The sequence below is a fragment of the Leucopleurus acutus genome (assembly GCF_964270905.1).
Source record: "Leucopleurus acutus genome assembly, chromosome: 1".
Taxonomy (NCBI): domain Eukaryota; kingdom Metazoa; phylum Chordata; class Mammalia; order Artiodactyla; family Delphinidae; genus Leucopleurus; species Leucopleurus acutus.
In genome coordinates, this window is record NC_139142.1 from 48351576 (window position 1) to 48374486 (window position 22911).

Here is a 22911-nt window from a genome sequence, read left to right on the forward strand (position 1 = left end):
TAGATTTTTTCAAAAGAAAAGAAATGGGTTTTTCAAAAAAGCCTCCAGATTTGTGAATGTACTCTGAATTCACATATTACCAAGAAAACTCAACAGGATATTAAAAGATAAAAGGTTCTGTGGGATAGACAGTAATGACAAGCTTTATGAATTATTTTGCTTTTGCAATACAGAACATGTCTCGTTAAAAATATATTAACATTTAGAAGAAATATTAGATTCCAACTCTTACTTAGTTTCTGGGGTCGTTATAACTTACAGTTTAACTTCCAACACTGTGGGTGTTACTCGGTTTTAGAAAAACATGCTCTTGTTCACAGAGGACTCATCTCATAAGTGCAAAGTAATGAAACAGGGCAGAAACACCGCCTTAATTGTTACGTAAGAAATTAGAAAACACTGATGAGAACCAACCCATTTCCAAGTGAGGAGCCTGACCCATGTGTTTTGTGAAGAATGGTCTTTAAGACCCATGTGCTTTGTGAAGAGAAGTCTTTTAGACTATTCCTTCTCTGTCTCCTCCACATAAAACAGCATGAAGAAATGATAAAGCATTACTCGCACTGCCTTTGGGATTGACCTTGTGGGAAGAGGAGAAGAATCTTATGCAAAACAAGAATGAATGCCAAAATATTTCTTCAAGGGAATGATGTTCTTAAGATGAACACAAAATAAGACTGCTAAAAAACCCATATAAAAATGATCTAAACATGTGAAAACAAGCTGGTAAAAAATGTAAAAATTTTCTGATTTCCCAAATGGACTCTTTTAAAGAGAGAGATATTTCATATGAAAAGCCTTCCTATCTTGTACAGTTTTCAATCTTTTTAAAAAAAGCTCCTTCTTTTTCCTCTAACCATCACTATGGGGGCATGCTCTTGGAAAGCCCTGGATACAAATGTACTCATTCTGGAAGAGAAGTGTGTCTCTTTGACTGCTTCAAGGATAACACACTTGACCACGCTGTCACTCATGACTGAATGTTGGAGTTTGACTGGAAAAGCGTCGTAAGAGAACAGGAAGGGTAAAGCTCTTTTGTCTATGAATGGCATATTAAGTCAACCAGTTTGGACGAAACGGGTAAGGAAGAGGTCCCCAAACCAAGAGGACGCTACTAAAATCCACTTATCACGTCAACTAAAATTATCTCCCATCTCTCTTATGTTACCAATTAAACATGAAATGGACAAGATCAGACAACCTTACTGTTGAATCTGATTTGTGTTTGGCTTGAGTTCCTGTCTGAAGAAGCAACATAATGAATAGAACAGACTGTTCCCCATAATGGCACATACATATTTTTTTAAACTATCACTGTGTCTCTACCATCTGACAGTTTGACCAGAGCTTTGTACTTCAGGAATTCTCAAGCACACATCAATCCTGAAAACAGGTGGAACAGGGATTTCCATTTGACCTGAGAGAAAGCTGAAATGGAGAGAAGGCAAGGGATATGTCTAAAGCCACATGGCTAGCTAGTGGTAGAACCAAAATCAGAACCAGGTCATCTGATTCCTGTTCCAATGTTTTTTTTTGCCATCCTGCAATCTCTCTTTTAAAAAGGACATCTGAAAAACTCTTATTCTGAAACCTAAGGAAGCTGTAAACTGGTTTTATGAGATTGACTTGTTCAACAACAAAGATCAACAGTCTGGCTGTAGCTGTAGTAAGAATTAACTCTGAGTACAAAATAAAAGTAAGGTTACTTAGAAGCTGTAGGGCATCTTATACCCCCAGACCCTTTCTTGAAAGAATGACTGAGGCGTGTACTAATACAAGGATAGAGCTGAGCATCTGTGTTTTTACTGCTTTCACCACCACAGGAAGAAGCTGAAGAGCAAATGGCTGGTTCCTCACTTCCTGCTCCATGCTCTCTGGCCTCTCCAGAGCTGTCTTTTTAGACAACTGAAAACTGCTCACTCACATTTTGGAGCTGAACTTGTTGATCAGTTGATCATGATATACTTTCCAACACGGCAAACCTAAGCACTTTATGGTACTAACCAGATCCTCAAGATATTATAAGCCTTTAAACTGAAACCAATTCCAATAGTATAAAATAATTCATATCCAAATATAAAATATAGATAAATTTCACAAAAAAAGGTCTCCTTGGAAAACTGAGCAAAGATTTGAAAGGTTTTTGGCATCTAGAAGACTAACTTAGAGAAATCTTAAAATATGATTTGAAAGAAGAACGTTTTAAGGAATGGCTGCACTTAAACCCTGGGAACTTAACTCTAACTAAGGTGTTATTGGCAGAGAAAGCTTATATGGAGCCCTTTGCTTGAAAATCTTCTCCACATAAAGTATACAGAAGAAACTGATCCCATTTCTCTAAGTCATGTGTTCTGACTGGAAAAAAGAGAAGGGGCAAGGAAGGAAAAACAGAAAATAAGAGTAAATTAATAGATCACTTTGTTATACTATATATTCAACAGCAAGAGAAGCTGAATAGAGGAAAGTCAGTTTTATTATGTCTAAATGTCTTTTAATGTTAAAAATTATAAAACAAATTAAATTACAAAAACATCCAATTTCCTACTAGCGCCAACTGCTCCCTGAGTGCAAAGAAACAAAAATCAATCTTAGTTCATTAAAACATAAAAGAGCAAACACATAAAACCCAGACTCCTAAAGAGGAACAAATTTTTAAGTTCAAACCATAATAAATTCATGACCTAAAATTCTAAACTTGTAAGAAATACAGAACAGTACTCATATTAAAATATGAGTACTAGATTAAAAATCATGATCAGTTTATGGGTATTTTGACAATCATAATTACATAACAATATGCTCAATTTAAGTTACAGCTATAAAATGTCAATTCCTCAGGGACAGTTGGCTAACTCCATCAGAGATGGGATTGAGACTTACTTTGTATAACACTGAGTCCAAAGAGGTGACAGTCCTTTAGCCTGAGTAGGTCACACACCTGGACCAGCAACTGGTGACACAGAATTTTAACCTATAGGAAAAAAGACAAAAACAAACACACATTTAAGATAACAATTCAGCCAAGTCCAGACAGTGAGCCACAATCAGGCAATGTAATGCATCCTAAATACATGCCTTGAAGGGACAAGCTGACACTAGCAAAACGACAGTTGGTTTACGGAAATCACTTTAATCTGCAGCTGTGTTTCAATAATAATGATCACAATTCAAATTTCTACAACCTGGTAATAAAGTACCACTGCAATCTTGTACAAGACTCATAAATCTTAGGATACATGGACAAGGCCTTACTCTATAGCCGTGGTGCATGATAAATATGTATTTCAGAAGGAACCCCAAATAGCCTAATCAGATTATCAAAATTATTAATTTGGCAAGTATCTTTACAAAGAAAGTTTTCCTCTTGATGGTCTAAACAAAATGCTCACATACTGCACAATGAGTGAATACCTAGCTTTTATTTACTTTAATAATTGACACATCTTGTAAGTACCTAAACCAGGTTCTTTTTCTGAGTCCTAGTATAATTCAAACATAATAAAACCATATTAATTTGGAACTCTGGGGTTAAGTTATTCTGAAAAGTCACATGTTGAACGATAACAGTCTTTAAAAGATACAGTTCTAATGACTTTTCAAATGTTTAATGAAGTGTTTTGGGATACAATAATTCTAATGAGTCTGCCTTGTTGAATTCAGAACCACTAAAGCTTATTAGTATTGGGATTGACACTAAGAGACCACGTGGGTCAATTTCTTCATCTGATAGAAGTAGAAAAGAAAAGCCAGACAGCTTGCAGTCATGTAGCTAGTAGTGGCAGAGGCAGCAACTCACACCTTTGCTCATTTTGTATTACAATATTTTTGTATATGTATATTAATAAAATATGTGCAACATGACAGTTTATCAGTCTAGGTACATATATTATGTGGCATTTCCCCTTGTACTTGTAATATTAACTTGCAACTTCTTTCTTCAACAATGATGACAGTTACAGTTTTAATGATTACAAATTCTAAATTAGTTAACTCTGAATTAATGACTTCTTATCATACCTTAATATGTAACTCAGACTCAGAAAATAAAAACATGTTGAGATCTCTTGACAATTGAAAGCCAAACAATTCAAAATGGTGACAATGTCAACTGCAGTAAGAAAAATAGGTTTACAGCTCTTTTCCACATTCACTGTTAAATGGCAAATAATCTGAAGCACCTTATCCACTAGAAAGTGCAAAAAGTATTTATGTAAGGCCAGAGAGTACCACTTAGGCTGTTTTAGAAGTTACAGGAACTCAGTGAAGCTGGGACAGTGTCTTATTTTATATTCAGGATATACAGCAGGCACTCAGTAAATGTCTGATGAACAAAAGCTAGGGATCTGATTTTCCTGTGGGCTCCTCACCTTCCTTCTGTTCCATGACTACAGACGACTCTCTGACCCACTGAGCAGATCATTTAGTAATGTGCCACGTAAAAATTTAGGGAAAATGTATCAATACGCATCCACCACCACCACTGGGGGAATACATTTGCCAATAGGAAATCAGTATCATCTTCGTTCACTAAAAAGACTTTGGATTTGAGTTCTATATTACTGTGATTCCACTTTACAAATAAGCTTAAATAAAGAAAATGATAAAGTAATGGAAAAAGTGTCTAATGTTAAATAAAATTGAATTAGATACTACAAATTTGAGACTTCAGATGTCATATAGTCTAGGACTTCTTTAATCTTTAGATTTGACTGTATTTTAAAATGTCATGGGACTTCCCTGGTGGCGCAGTGGTTAAGAATCTGCCTGCCAATGCAGAGGACATGGGTTTGAGCCCTGGTCTGGGAAGATCCCACATGCCGCAGAGCAACTAAGCCCGTGTGCCACAACTACTGAGCCTGCGCTCTAGAGGCCGTGAGCCACAACTACTGAGCCCACGTGCCACAACTACTGAAGCCTGCGTGCCTAGAGCCCGTGCTCCACAACAAGAGAAGCCACTGCAATGAGAAGCCCGCACACCACAATGAAGAGTAGCCCCCGCTCGAACTAGAAAAAGCCCGCACACAGCAACGAAGACCCAACACAGCCAAAAATAAATAAATAAATTTTAAAAATATAATAAAAAAATAAAATAAAATGTCATATACAAAGCACTCTGGGTAAAACGTGATAAAACGTTAAAAGAAAAATTCCAAACCACACGGTGTATGCAAAATGAACTATGTTGTAACTTTGTGTAACTGCTGTTCAAATAATGCTGTGCATTTTCCCCCCCACACCCTATATAATTATTATTGTTCCGCTAGTTTAAATCAAGTATTTGGAGCCTAACTGATAAAGCTCTTTAACAACTATTAAGGAAATAACAATGTTCTTGTTTAAAAACTGTAATTATGTAAGGTTTTGGCTCTGAAGTCTTACCTGCTGTGAAAACAAGCTTGAGTTTTTTGCATTTGCATATTATGAGTCTTTAAGGCTACATTTTAGCTGATTGTGAAATTTTTCAAGTTCTTTAATCTTCAGGAGCAATGGGAACATTAAGAAGTGCCATAGAGTATGAGGTATTAAGAATAAGAATGAAAGCATTATCTAAAAATATACTCTATATGGAACTTTCTAATAAAAACAGCATTTGATTCTCAATGTCAATGGTTTGATATTGAGCAACAATGTTTAAAATACGCTCCAGAAAAAGAACTGTTCACTCTCTTCTCAGTGAAGAGGTGTAACCTCTTACCCATAATTTATATCACTCAAAAATTTTGTGTCTCCTACATTTACCATCATTTGATTTCCAAAAATTTCCAAGTTCCCATATTTATTACCTGATGATTAAAATCATTTAGAACAGTCCCTATTAGTTCAACTCATAGAGAATTAAAAATGACCAAAACACTAAATTTACCCCACATGCAGAAAGGCAACATTCTATCAACTACATTTGTCAGGGAACAAACTTTCTTTGTTTAATAAAAATGTTTAGAAATGATTTAAAAAATGAGACCATTAATGAAATAGTTTTGTTACAGTTAATTTGTTCTACCACAACTCTACAAATATCAGCTGCTATTTTCCAAAGACAAAAATAACACTTTGTAGAACACGACAGGCCTTTGGCAGCCCTGAGTTGGCTTTCTAGCGAGGAGGGAACTCCATACTACTTAACCCAGTTCCTCCTCCCCGTCCTTTGGTCCAACAGCTTGCTTGCTAATGAGGAGTCGGGACATGGCAGGACCGTCTATGGACCCTGGAATAAGAACAGGTCTACGTGGGGGGGTCAGACTCCACAGCTGAGTTTCATTAACAGTGAGAACACAGCTCAAAGAAATGAAAACAAGTGCTACTCTATTAAGTGCTCATTCACTGAGCAATTCCCAGGTACCACGCACTGTAATAAGCATTTATTCATGTTATGTCTTTATATCCTCACAATGTCCCTGTGAGGAGAGTAAGATTATCTCCACTTTATAGAAGAGGAAACCGAAGCCAAAAAACTAACTTGCCCAAGGTTGCAGAGTAAATTGTGAAGTACAGATTTCCACCTACATCCCCCATCCTACCCTAGACTTACTAAATCAGCATCTCCAAGGAGTGGAGTCCAATAGTTTGGGTATTTAACAAGCTCTCCAGGTAATTCTGATGGACATCAAGTTGTAAAATCACTGATCTACAGGAACGAATGGACTGGCTATCTGCCAGTCTGTTCTCTGTAATTATCCTCCTCAGCTAAGATTTTAGTACAAATTAATTTCTTAGAAAATTATAGTCAGCTCCTAGTATTCCTCATGAAGTCAGATTAGTCTTCCTTCTAACTTACCTGAGATCAGTAAGGTTTTGCCCCATATCCTGTATATGTGCATACACACACATGAACACATGTATACACATTCCACCAGATGAAAAGACAGAAGAAGTGGAATGGAGAGAAGTTTCTTAAGTGCTTATGCTTATATTTATGTATATTTAAAAAATTTAATTGATCTTTTTATATAACTGTATAAAAGAACTCAAATAGCATATTCATGTATACATGTAAATTACATTTTGATATATTCTGACAGTGCCCATACTGACAAAGAATGATAATGTTGCCAAAAATAACAGCCTATCACTTCACAAAACCAAAACAACTTCAGGTACCCTGAGTAGAAATGTAGCTAATCAATAGAAATTCTGCCTAACGGATTGATAAAGTTCATTCAACAGGCAGGTCTGATGCTCAGACAATTCCTGTGAGCAAAAACAAGGTTACATTAGTAAATCTGTGAAGAAACTGTGGTGACTGACAGAATAAAACCAAAATAATTATGGTAATAAGCAGAACCTTTTCCTATTTAAATTTTTAATGGAGCTATTTAAATGTCATATAGCTTCATTATAACATTTAGAAATATTCTTTTATACAGCAATTGGGTTAAAAATATAGTTGCATATACCAAAGAAAACTAATTCAAGGCATGCACTAAGGCAATTTTTCCCTTAATTCCATCAGAATACAATCAGTGAAAGAATATGAAAGTTGATAATAGGGAGAGGGGTTGAAAAATGCTAGGCAGGATTGTGGTTACATAAAACTGTTCGGCAGTCTCTACCAAAGCTAAACATATGTGTACTTCATGATTCACAATCCACTGTCGGGTATAAGCTCAGAAATGTATACATATGTGCATATACATAAAATGTTCCAAATAGTTTCATTTGTAACAGCCCCAAACTTAAAATAACCCAATATCCATCAATAATAGTTGGAAAAGAAACTGGACATATTCATACAATGAAATATTATACAATAATGAAAACGGAATTACTGTCACATGTGATAGAATGGATGACTTTCACAGGCCAAATGTTGAGTACATAAAATATACCCAGATATAAAAGTGAGCATATCACATAATTTTAGCTGCATGAAGTTCAGAAACAAGAAAATTACTCCATGGTGATAGAGGTGGGAATAGTCATTACCCTTGGGTGGAGATTACTGACTAGGAGGGATCACAAAAGATCTTTCTGGGGTACTAGAAATCTACTATATCTCAAGCTGGATGATGGTTACATGGATGTATACACTTGTAAAAATTCACTGAGCTGCTCACTGAAGATTCCTATACTTCGCTGTAAGTAAATTATAAGCCAACTTTAAAAGTAAAAAATACAAAAAAGTATCATATTCCTCAATGTCCAGGTTAACTGAAAGAGTTAACTCTGACTCATGAACCATAAGCAACAGTTTAGTACTCAAATACACAGCCTATTCTTGAAATTGGCTAGACTTAGGCTACAGGTTACTATTAAAACAATGATCAAGAGCGTGTTAAAAAGCTAGCAATTATGTATTGCCATTTCACGTGTGTAGCTGACAACTCAAAAGTATTTGAAAAGCAAACTCAGATATCCATAAAAATTATATTTCAATAAAGGTTTAAAAATAGCAAAGTGTTCATGTTTCTATAATATAATAACCAAAATTCTCTTATTTTTACCAGACAAGAGAATGCTGAAAGCAGCTAAACTTAAGCCATAATTCAAAGTTTATACCTGTGTAGACCACTTTAATACCCCAATTCTCCCACATTATTAATGGTCTCATTCTGTAATGATTTCATCCTTAGCCAAGTCATAATTTGAATGTGGTCACTGGTGGGAACATCATCATTTAGACATTTCTAAAGTGGGATCTACTCACATTTATGATGATGTTCAGAGATTCATCGTTGGGAAGGAAAATACACACACTCCGGCGGTCTTGCATGACTCTGTTGTTATGGAAGTTCAATTTGTTCATTGTGTTGTGGGCTCTCTAGTGATCAGGGCTGGGCTCCGAGTCCTCGGCAATTCCTCTGGATCCGAGCACTCCAAAGCCAAACTCTGCTCCTCATCACACGCCCTACAGAAGAAGCATCACGACGTTCGACTACGTGGGTTTCATAGCTGTAAAAAAAAGCCCAAAAGGAGGCTGTGAATAAAGGCGGTAAGGTTGGTGAGGAGAGAGAGGAAGAGAGAGACGAGGAGAGGAGCAGCAGCACGACTGGTCTTGTTGGCACAGGTACAGCACGTCTCACAGTGAGGGCTCCCTCGCTTAATCAATGAGAATGCACAGAAACGTACTCTGTGCTTTGCCCGCTATCAAGTGTTTTAAAACTTTCAGGGACTTCCCTGGGGGTCCAGTGGTAAAGAATCCGCCTTCAAATGCACGGGACGCAGGTTCGATTCCTGGTCAGGAAACTAAGGTCCCAAACTAAGGAAACCAAGGTCCCATATGCCGCAGGGCAACTAAGTGCCACAACTACTGAGCTCACACACCTCAATGAGAGAGCCCGCGTACTGCAAACTACAGAGCCCACGCGCCCTGGAGCCGGCGTGCCTCAACTACAGAGCCCACGCACCCTGGAGCCGGCATGCCAGAGCTAGAGAGAGAAAACCCGCAGGACACAACTAGAGAGAAGGCTGAGCGCCATAATGAAAGACCCCAACTGTCTCAGTGAAGATCCCGTGCGCTGCAACAAAGACCCAACGCAACCAAAAAAAAAAAAATAAGGAAAATAAATAAATAAAATAACTATTAAAAAACAAACTTTCATTCAGTCATGAATTAAACATAAACCCTCTACATTTAAGGCAGTACTGTGTACTACAGGGCTCACAGAAGCAGAAGCCTGCCTTTGAGAAGTTTCCAGTCTCACATGGGAGAAAATGAAGGGTTCTGGAATAAACAAACAAAATGACAAAATTGCAACAACAACAAAATTATCAATCTCTTTCTTTTTTTCTTCCATTACAATCAAACTCAAATAAATGTCCTGGCTCTTAACATTATATTCCTTCTTCAATCACTGAGGTCTGGCTTCCACTTCCTTCTCTTCACCAGCATGGCTTTGCTACAGGAAGCCAGTGATCTCTAGACCATCAAGAGAATCCACAGGATTCATTTTGATTGATCTCTCTATGTACAACACTTACTGAGGTTGTTAAGCCCTCTTTACAACTTTTTTCTTCCTGAGTTTTTATGGTGCTGCTCTCTCTTCTGATTCTCTAACCTGACAATGCAAACTTAATTTTTCTATATGTTATTTCACCAACCAGTTAATACATAGAAATAACATGACTGTATAAACTATATTTGTATACCATGGATTTTGGATACCTCTCATATGTAATCAGTTTATTAAACCATGTCATTTTATTTTTTAACTTCTCTCAGATTTTCAGTGTATAGAATTTTGTTTGCAAGTAATGAAGACTTTATCTCCAATTTTCAATAATCACACTTTTATTTCTGTTTCATGTCTCATTGCATTGGCAAGACCTTGAAGAATAATTTTAAAACAATGGTGGATATTTTCTATATTTAATGAATGTGTCTAGTGTTTCATATATTACTGCTAATATAACACTATTCCACCAAGGTATGTTAAGACTATTTGTCTGTCAAACCATTAGTAATTATTTATATTGTTCCTTTCCAGCTACATTTGTAGGATATGTAGGAATTTCCAGGCAGAAAGTATAACCATACAGTTTTAATAGAAGAGCTATTATCACTGCTGACATAAATCAAAGCATACATGAGTCTTATTTGTTTAAGGTTCAATTTCCATCTGTTATCAGCAGGAAGATGGGACAGAATATATCTTAGATGGCACCATGAGTAAATATAAACTAGTATTTCTTTTTAAAGTATGAATGAAATACCATCCACAAGGGAGCTACTCAAACTAAGTAAAAACATATACAGTAAGTATTTCCTTATTAGGAAGGTGACCAAAAGCCCCTTAGGAGTATTCTGCTTCTCTTAAAGCATAATAGCAATTGTTTCACATTAGGTTGTAGCCAGTACATCACCCTACAGGGTCACCAGAGGTCAGTGCTATAGTTCTCTCCAGTATGAGATGGTTAGCCCACGTGTTCTATGACCACAAACTAACTGCACTCCAAATCCAATCGTCAATCTGCAGAACGCACACTTTTAGTTTAATAGTTCCAATGCACCGATTGGAGGACCAGTGTCGGCTGCATCAGAATCACCTAGGTGTTTGTGATAAATACAGAATCCTGAGCACAGTGACATTGCTACTGACTCATAATCTCCAGGGTCAGGGCCCAGGAATCTTAATCTTTTAAAAAAGCTCCCCAAGTATTTCTGATATGCAATCACATATGGAAACAACACTTTAGCTAAAAGAAAGAAGTTGCTGAGCAGAGGGGTGGATATAACACCTTCATAGAAGATACTGGGAAAATATCTTGAGGTACAGAATTAGGGATAAGCAACTATGTGAAATATAGCACACATCATCACTATAACTAAAAAAAAAAGTCCTCAACATTTTCAAAGGTATGAATTCCTAAATCAGGTCAAATTTGTGTACTCAGAATGTTCTCCTAAAAAATGTAACTAGGTGAGGAAACAAGATATCCTGTATAACCTCTGTTAGCAATTCAGAAAGCACTGAAGGCTCTGAGAAGTCCTACAGGCAACTTCTTAAATTTAACTTAATAATTCTCAAACTTACTTGGGCACAGAATATTTCCCCGCAAGAAAAATCTATTAAGGTCCTGTAGAATAATATTCTCAGGCATACCACCTGAGAAATACAGTTCTGAAACAATTTCATTGTCAAATATTATATTTCATGGCAAAATTTTTCCCTATGAATTGATATATTCCAACATTTAGGCCTCCTCTCTGACATTAAAATCTTTTCAAGAAATTATAAGCTATGATTAAATGTAACTTGTTTAAATTCAAACCCTTAAATGATATTAATCTCAGTATAATAATTCAAATCTATACTTCAAATTGAGTTACTCATATAATTTTCCATTTCTAATTAAACTAATTAAAGGGGGATAATTCTACTGATCTAATTTCTAGAATTTAAAAAATAAACTAGGGAAAAATATCTTCTGAGTTTTGGGATGTTTCCAGAGCCTCATTAAAATAATTTTAAAATTTCATGGATATGATTTTTATTTACTAGTTTATGGTTCAGATAGTGCAGTGTTAAAAAAAAAAAGACTAGAAGAGGATTATTGAAGAAAATTTTATAAAAGCAGAGTCTTTAAGAAGCGGTGCTGCTTCATTGCTCCTTTTTCTGCTTTGAGGATAGCAAACTAGAAAAGCCCTGAAAGAGAGATAGTATTAAGATTTTACTTTACCCAGGCCTGCATTAAAGCTGATTAAAAGGTTCCACTGAAATAGCAAAATACCCATATCTCTAATGTGCTTCGGTATAAGATTTAATCTTAAGTTGGAGAGTCCTGGGGGAAAGAATTCGACTAAATTTAAACTAATTTTAATCATAGAATTTAGCCTCTGAGCCATTGGCTACTTATTCTGTATCCTAAGCTAAATCCCAACTCAGTCCCAGGAGGGCACATTTCCTACTCCAGGGCAGCCCTTGTCTGTTCAACCATCTTGGGATAGATTATCTATGAAGAACAAACCATGTTATAGTACCATATTTCCCAGACAACAACAAAACAGCTTAGATACTGATCAAACCCCATCCTGCCATCTTTACAAACACCCAACTTACAAATAAAATGTTAAGCTATAAGATTTCCCCACTTGAATTTTAAACCCACATTATTGTAAATTCCTTACTTTCTGACAAGCCCCATTGGTTACAAAGTTACTTCATTTCTTTTAAGAATCAGGAAGCTACCACCTAGTATGGACATTCAATATTGATTTTCATTTTTTAGAAATTATTGGATGTAGGCTTTAAAACTGGGTCACCCTGGAATAAAAGTATGGGCTTTAATTCATTATAATGTATCAATGCTGGTTCATTACAAATGTTCCACACTCATGTAAGAGGTTAACAACAGGGAAAGTGGGTACCTGTGGGCTACAGAGGAACTCTGTGCTATCTTTGTAACTCCTGTATATCTAAACGTATTCTAAAGTTAAAGTTTATTAAAAAAAAACCCAGGTCACCAGAAACTTCCTACCCATACAATATGTATAGTCTCACTTTGAATGCAGGCAAAGGAGGATTCTCAATTCTGAGATTGTCGCCCTAAAAAAAGTGAACAGGTGGTTAATTTGATAAGAAAATTACTATAATGCAAGCAAGGCTAGTAGGCATATTTCCACAGTCAATAAGGTATCTCTATTACCTAACAAAACTAAGGCAAACATTATCTTGAAAAACTGGATTGCAGACAGCCCTATCTTTTAATTTAATTACTACACATTAATGAAACTCAAGTTATACACACAGCACTGTAGTATTTACTTGGTGAAAAGCAGAACACAAAAGCAATAGACGATGTGCCCCTATACCCATGAATTCACCATCTAGTTAGGGATATAACAGGACCAAGTGCTTAAGATGATGACGTTGTCCCTGCTTGCCAAGAGCACACAGACTCCAATGGGCATTTCTTATGAAAAGACATAACAGATGACAGCATTAGGTATATGAATAATGTAGCTAAGATCATTTTGGAAAAAAAGGACATGGTCTTTTAATGAATGGTATCCTAAAAGTGATACCAAAATGCCTTTGGTAAAGTTAGTTGGCTTGCTGTTGTTCACTTATTCATTAACTCATTCAGCATACATGCATTAAACACCTACTATGTGTCACGTGTTGTTGTGAGTGCTGAGTACACAGCAATGAACAAAACAAATATTCCACTCTAATGGAGACAGACAATATAACGTAGATGGTGACATGTACTATGAAGAAAAATAAACCCAGAGTAGGTGAGAGAGTTGATGAAGATAATGTGGTAGTGTGGACTGCTATGTCATACACGGTAACCAGGGGAAGCATCTCTGACAAGTTGATGTTTTAGCAGATACCAGAACTAAGAGAGGGATGTAATTTATTCCCTCCCTCCCTTCCTCCTTTCCTTCCTTATTTCCTTTCATTCATCCATCCATCCCAGGGAAGAGCTTTCCAAGTAGAGGGACAGTAAATGCCAAAGCTCACTTACTCTTCAGAAAAGGTAAAATAATAGCAATAATGATAGCTAACATTTACTATGTGCCAAGTGCTGATGGTTAGTACTTACGGTATATGAAAGAAAACTGAAAACTCTTTGCCATGCTTCCCATGGAGAGGCGAGATCTGTTTCTCCTTCTCTTGAACCTGAGCTGACCCTGGACTAGTTCATACTCCATCAAAGTTCTGCCTCATGGATGACTCAGTAACTTGTAGTTGTTATTCTTCTTGTCTATCTCCTCTATTCAGATCTTCTTAGAGCAGGGTCACTAGCTATGTGTGTATGTGTGTGTGAGAGTGTGTGTGTGTATTTTTAATCTCCAATGGCAGGCATATAGTACATGCTCATTAAAAGTGGGTTGTATGGCTTACTACACACATGTCTTTGGACAAGGAAGATTATACAGCAGGGTTTCTTAACCTTGGCACTATTGACATTATGGGGCCAAATACTCATTGTAGTGAGGGGCTGTCCTGTGCATTACAGGATGTTCAGCAGCATCTCTAGTCTCTACTCACTAAATGTAGGGAGAATCCCCCCACCCCCCCAGTTGTGATAACACAAAATATCACCAGACATTGCCAAATGTCAACTTGCGGGCAAAATCACCCATTGTTGAGAACCAATTGTTGAGAACAAGTTTCCTTATTGAGTCACTATGGGCTACTTTTACCATCCAGCTATTTTTTAAGTAGTAGTATAATTCTTACCAAATAAACATTTTCCAACTAAAGGTCAGCAACTAAGTTCCAAACTCAGAAATCTGGATTGAACCTTGAAGTCAAATTTTTCAACGTCTTGAATGTCTAATGGCCTCTAGCTTCAGAACCGCTTTGAAGTTTAGCCTTCTTGAAACTTCAATTTAATTTATTTTTATTTTTATTTTTTTTGCCGTACGCGGGCCTCTCACTGTTGCGGCCTCTCCCGTTGCAGAGCACAGGCTCCGGACACGCAGGCTCAGCGGCCATGGCTCACGGGCCCAGCTGCTACGCAGCACGTGGGATCCTCCCGGAACGGGGCACGAACTCGTGTCCCCTGCATCGGCAGGCGGACTCTCAACCACTGTGCCACCAGGGAAGCCCGAGTCCTATATTTTGATCCCAGTATCTAGAAATATAAAAACTGACCTGGAAACAAATGATACCTGATTTTCAATTTGTCTGTATGCTCTCTGTATTACGAGAATATTTTCTTTCTTAAGTACGAGTCATTTGCTTACAAGGGTCATTTTGGATCCACAGAATTATTTTCCTCATATAATTTTATGAGTAAGTAGGGCTTCCCTGGTGGCACAGTGGTTAAAAATCCGCCTGCCAATGCAGGGGACACGGGTTCGATCCCTGGCCCAGGAAAATCCCACATGCCGCAGAGCAACTAAGCCTGTGCATCACAACTACTGAGCTTGCACTCTAGAGCCCGTGAGCCACAACTACTGAGCCTGCATGCCACAACTACTGAATCCTGCACACCTAGAGCCTGTGCTCTGTAACAAGAGAAGCCACGACACTGATAATCCTGCACACCGCAACAAAGAGTGGCCCCCCACTCGCCGCAACTAGAGAAAGCCCGCACGCAGCAACTAACACCCAACACGGCCAAAAATAAATAAATTATTTTTTAAAAAAAAGAGTAAGTAAATTGTACATTTTATGGACTCTTTTGCAGTTACTGTTTTATCTAAAAAAGAAAGTAGCTGACATCTATCAGCTATCTGGAGCCAAACCCTCTGGAAAGAACATCAGACTCTTTTGTTGCTGTCTCTTTCCCACCTCTAACCATTGTTCTAGTAGATAAAGGAGGGACTGAAAAGCTGAAGATCACCTCCCATACGGTTGAACATCAGACGTTTAGAGACAATATGGACAGAATACTGATTAAGAAGACAGACTTAACCTCCCCAATCAGACAAACCTGAATCCTACCTAGATTCTACAATAAGAGCTGTATGAACTCGGGCAAGGAACCTAATCTGTGAGCCTGACTCTTCATCTGTAAAATACGTACTACTGGCCTACTAGGACATAAAGTACTAGATATCAGGTTGTTGGGGGGATGCTCATTAAGATAACCATCATGAGTTGCCAGCTCATGAGAAGACACATCTACAACTGATTGACAAAAACACGTATCACCTAGAGATCTAGAGCTTAGAGCCAGAGGCAGCATCAGGGCTAAACTTTGGGATGTCTATTTGGGGTGGGGAAGTTAAGTCTACTGTTGGTTGTAAGTGGGACAGTTGTATTATATAAGGTGGTAATTCCTCTGAAATTTTATGTATTGAAAAAGAGAAAGTACGTATGAATGTATAGGTTCAAATGTGTGTGCTTGTTGACTAAAGGATGGAATGTAAAAAAACATCTGTTTTCATCTGCTTGGTACCATCTCTCCACTGGGGAGTGTCCCTCTCCCATCCCAGATATTTCCAGTGGAGGTATCAATCACAGAGTATACTCTACTCTGGAAGGGTAGGGATGTGACTCAAGGCTGGCCAAACTGGGTACGTCATCTTCAGTCACAGTGCTTGGTCTAAAGGAAGAACATATAACTCAAGGCCAGAATTCCTCCATAAAAAAGTATACAAATGGAGAGGGCTGCTCCTCTCTTTGGATTGCTATTTGTGAGAATGATATGAGCCTGGAGCTGCTGGCAATCATCTTTACATGGTAAGAACTTTCCTGAAGAAGGAAGACATCACAGATGAAAGAGAAGCTCAGAAAGCATCCTCGTTACATCATTTGAGCTGCTACAACCAGCTGTGTCTGAAGCCAGAAACTACCCCTAGGAATTTCCATATGTGAGTGAATAAATTATTCGTTCTCTTCAGCTAATTCTGCCACTTGCAACTGAATGAGTCTTTTTGAATACAGCCCATCCAAACAAGCTGATATACTGCTTGATACATTCATTCATTAATTCACTGAATGCCTACTATCACTGGCTACCCACATCAATATTTACTTGAAAAAAACATTGCCCTAAGTTTTAAAGTTTTTCTCGATTCTAAAACAAAGGAGAATATTCTCTATGGTGAATATTCACCATTAGCAGAGAAGACCTGAGAGGCAGGAAAAAAATCTGAGTAGATGAAAAATTTAGGTGGTTGAGTTGCTGGTCAGATACCATCATTCTCTAAGATCATTACATACAGCAAGTGATTTATGGGTATAATGCATAAATTCATTCAAGGCAAACAAAGTATACAGAGCAATTAATTCATAACAGTAATTTTCAGCAACAAGAGAATATCTTATCTGGAATACTAATTTATGGGTGAATAATCCTCTCTTATTAAAGACCACTATGTGTTTTTACAGAATTGTGCTGAATATGCTTTTATTATGTTTTCCACTTATAATAAATTACAGTAGCTGCAAAAAATGCCTTTTCTGCAAACAAAATAGCTAGAAAGCATCGTTGATATATAATTTCGGAATTGGTCAGTTTATAGTATAGTTGTAGCAATTTTGCAAAAGTTGGTAAGGGGAAAATCATTAAGTTAATTACCACATGCAATCTAGTATGGACTATAACCTGACTGTAACATTATACACACTATGTAAGTGGCTGTGTATGTCACTTGAAATGCAGTTATTATAATATATAGTTATTGTATGAAAAGTTTGCAGATATGTAAATATATGTATTTATTTTAAATATGTAAGTATACGTATATATTTTTACATAAATAGCATATGTATATAAATATGTACATATAATACAAGTGATAAATACTATAATATATAGTTATTGTATGAGAAGTTTGCAGGTATGTAAATATATGTAGTTATTTTAAATATGTAAGAATACATATATATTTTTACATAAATAGCATATGTATGTAAATATGTACATATAATACAAGTGATAACTACACGTGAAATGTAGCTATTGAATCAATGGAAAGTTTAAGTCAGGAAAAAGGCAATATAATGTGCTGCTTAAGCTTGGACTCTGTATGTAGCCTGACTGCTCCGATTTGGATGCCAGCTCTGACACCTGCCACTTGGATGCCCTTGGGCAAGTCTCTTCACTTCCTTGTGTCCATTTTTTTCACCTCTGAAATGGAATTGTTGGGAAGATTATTAATTGGGTTACTCATTTACTACTAGGTAATGTTACTGACTTCCTATCATGGAAAGCAAGTGGAGGAATTGCTTTTTGGTAATATGTGTTGGTTCTAATCTATCTATTCTGTCATTAATCATATCTTGAGTTTTGCAAGACATAGTATTTTCCTCCTGTTAGTAGCTAATAAATTATTTCATTTTTGTATTTAACCAATGAGATTTGCTGCACCTTGAGGCTGGGAATGGAAAAGAACCTTCCAATTAAAGTGGACTTGAACTGGTGCCAAGTAATGCTTATCATACTCTAATGAATAAAATTATATGGCTAGTCCTTGGCTATAGACAAGGGAGAATATAATAAAGGTAGGCAAGGAAGCTTTGTATTGCAATAAGGAGAAAAATGAGTGAAATGGATGTACTCATAAGCTGTAGTTAGCATTGTAAATCACTGTGACCAACATGACTCTAGTAGGAAGCATAAAAATGTTCATACCTTTCGACCCAGTAAGCCAACCTTGGGAAATGTGTAAGAAGGAAATAATTCAAACAGAGCACCACACTTTTGATCAAAGGTACTTAAGGAACCATTATCCATCAGAGTAAAAACTGGAAAAGAAAATCTAAATAGTCTAACAACAGCAATGGATTAGTAAACTATTTTATGTCAAAAATAACATCAATAATAAAAAACACTGGGCTTCCCTGGTGGCGCAGTGGTTGAGAGTCCGCCTGCCGATGCAGGGGACACGGGTTCGTGCCCCGGTCCGGGAAGATCCCACATGCCGCGGAGCGGCTGGGCCCGTGAGCCACGGCCGCTGAGCCTGCGTGTCTGGAGCCTGTGCTCCGCAACGGGAGAGGCCACAACAGTGAGAGGCCCGCATGCCACAAAAAAAAACCCCCACCATTTACTGAGTACATTCCCCCCAAATCACAAATACCCACTACAGCCAAAAATTACCCTGTTTCACTGTATGTTTTTAGAACAGAACTTGCAGGAATAAAGAAGTAAAGAAAGCCTCTAAATCTAAGAGGTAGGGAGAAAAAAAAGAAAGAAAAAGATTGCAAGTATTCTGTTAGTCCATGAACAATCATAAGCCAACTGGCATTTGAGTCCTATAACACTGTTAAAGTTTACTACTTTTTGTCTCTCATACCATTTCTAAATTCTGGCCCTTAGAGACCTTATAATCTCTCTGAAGAGCTGAAATTAACAGTAGAAAGTAATACAGTTGTATTTTAAGTTAAATGCTAAACTGCACGGTAACATAATGGTTGCGGGATTTGAGAAAAGACTGAGACCTGAGCAGAGTGCAGCATTCAGGCCAATTTCATGGAGGGAAAGGAATGACTTGTATGCGGTTGGGAGAAGAAGGAAGAACTGCAAGGGTGGAAAGCAACACAGTTAAGGCCCCGGGAGGGGAGGCAGGAGAGAGGCCTGCCCACCCCCCTGCCCCAGCAAAGGCCAGATGGATGACGTCAGGACTTAGAGCTCCCCTGCATCTTAAGGCACTTTCTTCAGTACCCTGAGAGGCTTCTGGCTCATCAGGACATCATACAGTGGGTCGTTTTTTTCAAAGTTGTGTTCTAAGTTAATGCAACCAATCGCCTCCTCTAGCTCTGGCAATGGTTTTGCACACTGTGGTATTCTGACTCCCAGACCTTTGAATTTTCCCCTTCTTTGACATTATTTTCTATGACCATACTCACTTTATTCACTCAATTATAGAGGCAAAGCAAAGGGTAATGATAACAGTGATACCTGGGGAAATAAAACCACCACTTGAGATTAAAAACATATTTCTGCACAGCACCATTCTGGTATACTCTCCCTAAACAGAACAGTTATAAGCATAATTCTTTTAATCAACAATTACAGTGGCTTCCCTCCTGGAGTTCATAAAAGAAGTAATGGGAATCTTCAGAGTTATTTTAAATATTTCAAAAAGTCTAATAAAATTGGCATATGTACCCATGGTGATATCTCAAGGGAAGTTAAAAGCGCATTCACTTAAGTAACTTCAATATCATTTTTAAGTGCTTCTTTTCATAGCACAATTAGTTTTACCTGCCAGATTAAAAAAGTGAAAACAAATGACTTAAATGACTTAAATTTATCTTGATAGACAATTTTTCCAAATCTAAAGCCAAGGAAGGTGGGAGAGAAGGATAACAAGTGATCCTCAATGGCTGAAAGGTTGGGATAGATTTAGTTGCTATATATACATTTAAAAAATAACCTTAGTAAGGAAAAAAAAAACCCTTCCTTCTGTCTAGTCTATCATTCTAGTGGCTTTCTCCCCTGCCATACCTCCTCACTGTGTTCTCACTTGGATTTCTAAATGTTCTGTCTTGTCTCATTCTTTAAATCTACCACCCCCGCAATGCTGCCAGGGTGACCTCATTAAACTGTACATCCGATCTTGCATATCACACCCCAGCTCACATTCTTCAGGGCCACAGCACCTCCACAGGATCGCATCTGAACTGTGAGGCACAGCAAACTTTCACCATCAGGTCCCCTCCTTCCTCAGTGTGGCCATTCTCCAACTCACGTTTTATATTACTGAAATTCTTTTCCTTATGGTTCCCTGAACAAGTTTTGCTCTCATATTTCCATGCTTTTGACCATGGTGTTTCCTCTGCCTATAATATCCTCCCTTGCCTATTATTCCACCCACCTCCGAAAGAACAAAAGCAAAGAATATTCATTCTCTCTGGAAAACTCAAGACACTGGTCTGTGAAGCACGTCTCCACATCAGTAGGCAGCTGAGGAAAAAAGTTGCACTTTTATCACCTTTGTACTTGTTAGCAAGTCTGTCTCCCCAGATAGCACTGGAACCTCCTCAAGGATAGGCTCTGCCAGCATCTGTGTTTCTAATGCCTGGAGTAGTACTGGGTCTGTAACAGGCACCCAGTAAGGTATGTTGACTAAATTATTTAGAAAGTCACCAGAAATGTGAATGAATTCCCTAGCAATTAAGATTAAAATTAGGTTCTTTAAGAAGCACTCCCCTCACCCCAGCAATGGGAGTCAGTATTGGTCACAGCTTCCTGAATATCTTCTGTATGTTAATTATAGGTGAAAGAGGGCACCTTTTTTCTTGTCTTTAAATTTAGTGGACAAACGTAATGTCAATACTGTCAACAAAGTACAGTTTTTAGGAAAGTCTCCATGTGTATCAGGTTAAGCCAACTTTCTCCATGTGTATCAGGTTAAGCAAACATATATAAAGATACATTGGTTGGGATGCACTAAGTTGCAAGTACCCAAGATATCCAAATTGAACTTGGACTCTGAAGCCACATTGCCTGGGTTGGACTCTTTGACTATTTACTAGCTGTATGACCTTGGACAAGTCCCTTCACCTTGCTACATCTCAGCTTCCATATCTTTAGAATGGAAATAATAACTATCTACTTTAAAGGGAGTTAAAAGGCATATGGTAGACACTATATAAGTGTTAACTACTGATAGTTAAACTAGTTAAATCATATAAGGGGAATTTATAAAAATTAAAGTAACTGGAAGCCTAGAAGTAGGATGGGTAAGCTTGTGGCTGGTTTGATGTAGTAGTTTAACATGTCATCCAGGACCTAGTTTCTTCCTGGCACCTTGGAATCGCTCCACTTCAGGGCAGGCATCTCTCAGAGTAGCCAAATCAACCAGAATGTAGAGGCAAACAAGAGTACTGATACTCTGACTGGATGTCTTAGGATACAAGCCCCCTATCGCTGGGCAGGGGCATGGAATAGTTAGATTAGTTGAAGCCTCCCAGGGCCCACCTCCAGAGCTAGAGATGGGATCAACTTCCCCTGAAGTACATGGACATCAAAACAAAAACATGGGAAGTTGGGAGATGAAGGCAGATGCTAGATAAGCAACCAACAAGAAGAACAAAGGCAATGGTAAAAATTCATAAATTTTAAACCACTGAAACTTCACTTTTTCATAGCCATCTGTATTCAAAAGTCATATCGGTTTAGCAACTAGGGCAAAAATTCCTTTCAACCAAGATGAATTTCTAGCATGACATTGCCAACAAAAAGTGCTGTTCTCAGGGAAAATCCTCCAACTTAGAAGCATCTGCTTCTAATTTCCACAATGAAATCTCTGATTCCTTCATTCATGGTAGATGCATTCAATTCCCTCTGACACAGAACTGCAGCTTTCTAGATAATAATTTTGCTGTGAAATTCTCATTATCTGGTGGAAATATATGGAGCTCTTTAAAGATTGAATTAAGCATTTGAGAAGCTGCTAGCTTTCTTATAACATTGAAAAAGGATTTTACATGTCATGAAATGGTTCTTAATAACAAGAATGAAATAAACATGCAAACTGGAAATGCAAAAGTCCACTGGCAGTAGAATAGGTAAATAAAGTACGGTACATTAACACAATTCAGCACCGAACATTAATGAACTACAGCTACACATTAACAAGTATGAATCTCAAAAACAGTGTTGAACAAAAAAAGCCAAGTTGCAGAAGACTATATATGCTATGATTCTTTTCTATGAATAGCAAGTTCAAAAACGGGCAACCAAACGATGATTCATTTAGGGATACATACATATGTGGTGAGACTATAAAGAAAGGCAAATGAACAATTAACCTCAAAATTGTAATAATGGTACTGAGGGGTGGGGGAGGCTGAGGTAGGGAATGTCTTCAGGAAAGGGTCAGGAACTTCAAAGGTGCTACAGAAATAGTCTTTTTCTTAAGCTTCGTGGTAAATACAATGGTGTTCTTTTATAACTATTACTGTTTAAAATGCACATAGACATTATAAACACTCTCCTATGTGTGTATTTCGCAATTTAGAAAAGTTAAAGTCGGAGGTACTGGTGTTAAAATGCTGTGAATAATCACATACCACTGATTAAACTTTAAAAAGATATGTAACAACCAGTTATACAAGGGTT

General features: G+C 37.5%; 1 protein-coding gene across 2 annotated transcripts in view; it reads right to left on the reverse strand.

Moving 5' to 3' along the window:
• Positions 1–22911, reverse strand: part of FRMD6 (FERM domain containing 6) — a 79422-nt gene that overhangs the window by 26437 nt on the left and 30074 nt on the right. For both annotated transcript variants that reach the window (XM_082854072.1, XM_082854071.1), the window contains exons 2-3: positions 8645–8889; positions 2881–2971 (exon numbers count right to left, since the gene is read on the reverse strand). In XM_082854072.1, the coding sequence (XP_082710198.1) occupies positions 2881–2971; positions 8645–8743 (190 nt within the window). In that variant the 5' untranslated portion in view covers positions 8744–8889. The remainder of the gene's footprint in view (positions 1–2880; positions 2972–8644; positions 8890–22911) is intronic.